Source organism: Rattus rattus, chromosome 5 (genome assembly GCF_011064425.1).
Source record: "Rattus rattus isolate New Zealand chromosome 5, Rrattus_CSIRO_v1, whole genome shotgun sequence".
Classification (NCBI taxonomy): Eukaryota; Metazoa; Chordata; class Mammalia; order Rodentia; family Muridae; genus Rattus; species Rattus rattus.
This window is the reverse complement of record NC_046158.1, coordinates 89,843,222-89,847,458: the sequence shown is the minus strand read 5'-3', so window position 1 is coordinate 89,847,458 and position 4,237 is coordinate 89,843,222. Positions and strand designations below refer to the sequence as shown.

The 4,237-nt window shown below is 35.5% G+C and overlaps 1 protein-coding gene across 1 annotated transcript; it reads left to right on the top strand.

Moving 5' to 3' along the window:
- The first annotated feature begins 221 nt into the window (after positions 1-221).
- On the top strand, positions 222-1,163 carry LOC116900551 (olfactory receptor 4K3-like). The gene has a single exon (XM_032902277.1). It carries the CDS (start codon positions 225-227, stop codon positions 1,161-1,163), a length of 939 nt encoding a protein of 312 aa, XP_032758168.1. The 5' UTR covers positions 222-224.
- The last annotated feature ends 3,074 nt before the right edge of the window (positions 1,164-4,237 follow it).

The following is a 4,237-nucleotide window of genomic DNA, read 5'->3' as shown; positions in this document are numbered from 1 at the left end:
GCATGTGTATATCAGTCACATCTGATGCTTCTCTTCTTTAGGGGTTGCACTTTGGGCAGTGATGTCATTCATATTTGGCTTAGATTTCTCTTTAATATATGCATTTCTATTCAGGTAAGATTCAATATGAATGTCTAATTCTACAAAGGAAGTACCCTACCTCGTACTTCTAGTGGATAATCAGTTTTTCTTTGCAGATTATTTCTAAGGACCCACTGAATGAAATGGATGGAGAAAATCAGACTGTTGTGTCAGAATTTATACTCTGGGGACTTGCCCATTCAAAGAATACTCAGATCTTCCTCTTTGCAATATTTCTGATGCTTTATCTGTTCATCGTGTCTGGAAATATTGTCATCTTGATATTAATAACCACTGACTCCCATCTGCATTCTCCCATGTACTTCTTGTTGGCCAACTTGTCTTTTATTGATATGTGGCTCTCTTCAAACACCACCCCTAAGATGATCACAGACTTTCTCAGGGAAAACAAGACTATTTCCTTTGCAGGTTGCATGTGTCAGGTCTTCTTTGCGCATTGCATTGCTGCAGGAGAGATGGTGCTGTTGGTGGCAATGGCTTATGATCGCTATGTGGCCATCTGCAAACCACTTCATTACTTTACAATCATGAACCTGAAGCGATGCACTGGGTTGGTGTTGACTTCCTGGACAATTGGCTTTATACATGGTATTATTTACGTAGCAGTGATTGTGCACCTGCCTTTTTGTGGTCCCAATAAAATAGATAGTTTCTTTTGTGACATGCCACTGGTAATAAAACTAGCATGCATGGATTATCATTATTTAAATACCTTAATGAATGCTGACTATGGACTTGTAGCTGTAACCTGCTTTATTCTGTTGCTTATTTCCTACACATATATCCTTATCACTGTATGTCAGAGCTCTAAAGCTGGGGCATCTAAGGCTCTGTCCACATGCACTGCTCACATCACAGTGGTGCTGATCTTTTTTGTGCCCTGTATCTTCATTTATGTGTGGCCTCTTAATATTACCTGGTTGGACAAATTTTTTGCTGTGTTTTATTCTGTTTTTACACCTCTCCTAAATCCAGCCATTTATACACTGAGAAATAAAGATATGAAAAATGCTATGAAAAGGTTCATGGGCAACTTTCTGAGTTCCAAAGTAAACTCCTAATATCCAGAAACACAAACTCATTACTTTAAATATTAGAACTAAATATATTAAATATATTTGAAATTTTTACCAATCTTCTAATATAGAAATAATATGTTTTAAAATTATATGTCACTTAATGATCAAACAGCAAAACACTGTGATATATACATATATATATTTGCCTTAAAATATATAATCTTTATAAAAATAATGAAAGTTATCAAGCTGTTTTCAATAAAGTTTAAATTATCTTTTATTGACCAAACTCTTGTGTTTATCTTTATGAATAACATCTCAGTGAAGTATTTAAAATTTTTTTAATTATTTTATTTATTTACTTTTCTAATGTTATTTTCCTTCCTTGGTTCCCCTGTGAAAATTCCCTATTCCATTTCCCTCCTCCTGCTTCCATGACGGTGTCCTTTACCCACCCACTCACTTCTGCTTAAATGAGTATGATTCTGTACATCACTACATGCCCCAAACCCTTGACTGACTACCAAATGGCCAACTTCATCACTTTTGTCTTATCACAGCCATGAACCAAAACACTAATGTGTTAAGCACTAAAATTAAGAAAAGATGAAATAAAGTGATAAAACTTCATGGGCTAACAGTGAAACTTATATGTGTTTTTTAACCAAATGAATAAAGCATCAAAATAAAACATTTGGATAAAGATTAATTAGGTTTATAAATTACTTCAATCCTAATACTAAACTTTCTCATTTAAATTATTATTTCATGTTGTATAATATTCTAAAATTTAGTCTCCATAAGAACAGTGTTCTTAAATAGACTAATTATTAAAACTATTGTACTTCATTCAGTGGTTAACTCACATGTGACTTTTAAGAAACATATTTGCAGGTATACATATGGTCTGTGTAGGTATTGGTCTGTGAGGCTGCAGACATGTAAAACAAATTGGACTATTTTATTTCACTTTTATGGCCATCATAGTTATGTGTTGATGAATAAACAACATTCTTTGATTTCAGAACACAGAAAATCAATCTCAAATTTACTTGGGATTTTCCTCCTATTCAATATCATTCTTGATGATAAAAGTTGCTCAGGTTACTAGGGAAGAAAGAACATTAATTCTTTTACACAGATCTAGACTCTGCATAGGAAAATATAAACTCACCTAGCTAGATGTGGGCACTACTGTAATAATGACAATAGTTTGATAGGGCAACCCAGCATATTTTGGATACCTTTTCCACAGGGAAAAAATTATGCCTGATATTGTAAAGCTGGTTAAATTCCATAGCCAAGCTTTTGGTCTCCATCTACGCCCAAGCTAAGGCTGTCCCACAGCCCTCTGGACCCAAAACCTGCCCGGAGAGAGCTTGTCTCCCAGGAATGCTCTTACTCCAAAGTCCATAGGTGAAACTCCACTTTTGCTCCACTAACTGTCCAAAGAGGGACTCAGGATCCCACAGGGCACAGGAGCCTCAGAGTAGTCTGGGACAGGACCTTTCCAGTCTCCATCACCACTCAGAGTTAAGGCTGTCCCACAGCCCTCCAGACCCAAAAGCTGTCTGGGGAGAGATGGTCTCCCAGGACTGCTCTCACTCTGAAGATCACAGACTCACAGGTTAAAAGGAGTTATATGCTCCAATCAGAGACAGCAAGACCAACTAACATCAGAGATCAAGAGAACAAAGCAACAGAAATAAAGACTACGTGGCATCATTAGAAACCGGTTCTCCTACCACAGCAAGAACTGGAAACAGCAACACAAGGGAAAAGGAAGGTTTGGATTTAAAATTCCATCTCATGCTGATGATAGAGGACTCTAAGAGGGACATAAATAACTCCCAAAAAGAAATACAGGAGAATACGGGCAAACAAGTAGATGCCCTTAAAGAGGAAACAAATATCCCTTAAAAAGTTAAAGGAAAACAAAACCAAACCAGTGAAGGAATTGAACAAAATCATCCAAGGTCTAAAAGTGGAAATAAAAACAATAAAGAAATACAAAGAAGGACAACCATGGAGATAGGAAACCTAGGAAAGAGATCAGGAGTCACAGATGCAAGCATCATCAACAAAATACAAAAAGATTGAAGAGAGAATCTCAGGGGCAGAAGATACAATAGAAAGCATTGACATAATCATCAAATAAAATGCAAATGCAAAAATCCCCTAAACCAAAACACACAGAAAATCCAGGACAAAATGAAAAGACAAAAACCTATGGATAATAGGTATAGAAGAGAGTGAAGAGTCACAACGTAAAGGGCCAGTAAATATCTGCAACAAAATTCTAGAAGAAAACTTCCCTAACCTAAAGAAAGAGATGCCCATGAACAAACAAAAAGAATATAGAACTCCAAATAGAATGGACCAGAAAGGAAATTCCTCCTGTCACATAATAGTCCAAACACCAAATGCACAAAACAAACAAAGAATATTTAAAGCAGTAAGGGGAAAAGATCAAATGAAATAAAAAGGCACACCTATCAGAATTACACCAGACTTCTCAACAGAGATTATGAAAGTAAGAAGATTCTGAGCAGATGTCATATAGATCCTAGAGAACACAAATGCCAGCAAACTTTCAATTGCCATAGATGGAGAAAACAAATTTACACAATATTTTTCTGCAAATCCAACCCAACCAGAGGTAATAGATGGAAACCTCCAACATAAGGAGGGAAACTACACCCTAGAAAAAGCAAGAAATTAATCTTCTTTGAACCAACTGAAAATAAGATACACACACAAACATAATTCCACCTTTAACAACAAAAATAACAGGAAAAAATAATCACTATTCCTTAATATCTCTTAACATTAATGGACTTAATTCTGCAATAAAAAGACATACAGTAACAGATTGGATATGTAAACAGGACCCAGAATTTTGCTGCATATAAGAAAATCATCTCAGTGACAACGACAGATGTTACTTCAGAGTAAAAAGCTGGAAAACAATTTTCCAAGCAAGTGGTCCCAAGAAACAAGCTGAAGTAGCCATTATAATATAGAATAAAATAGACTTTCAACCAAAAGTTATAAAAAAAAAGATAAAGACAAACACTTCATACTCATCAAATGAAAAATCTATGAAGATGAACTCT

Bases quoted from the DNA above. Each gene is read 5' to 3' on its own strand.
- LOC116900551 (XM_032902277.1), top strand. From the start codon at position 225: ATGGATGGAGAAAATCAGACTGTTGTGTCAGAATTTATACTCTGGGGA.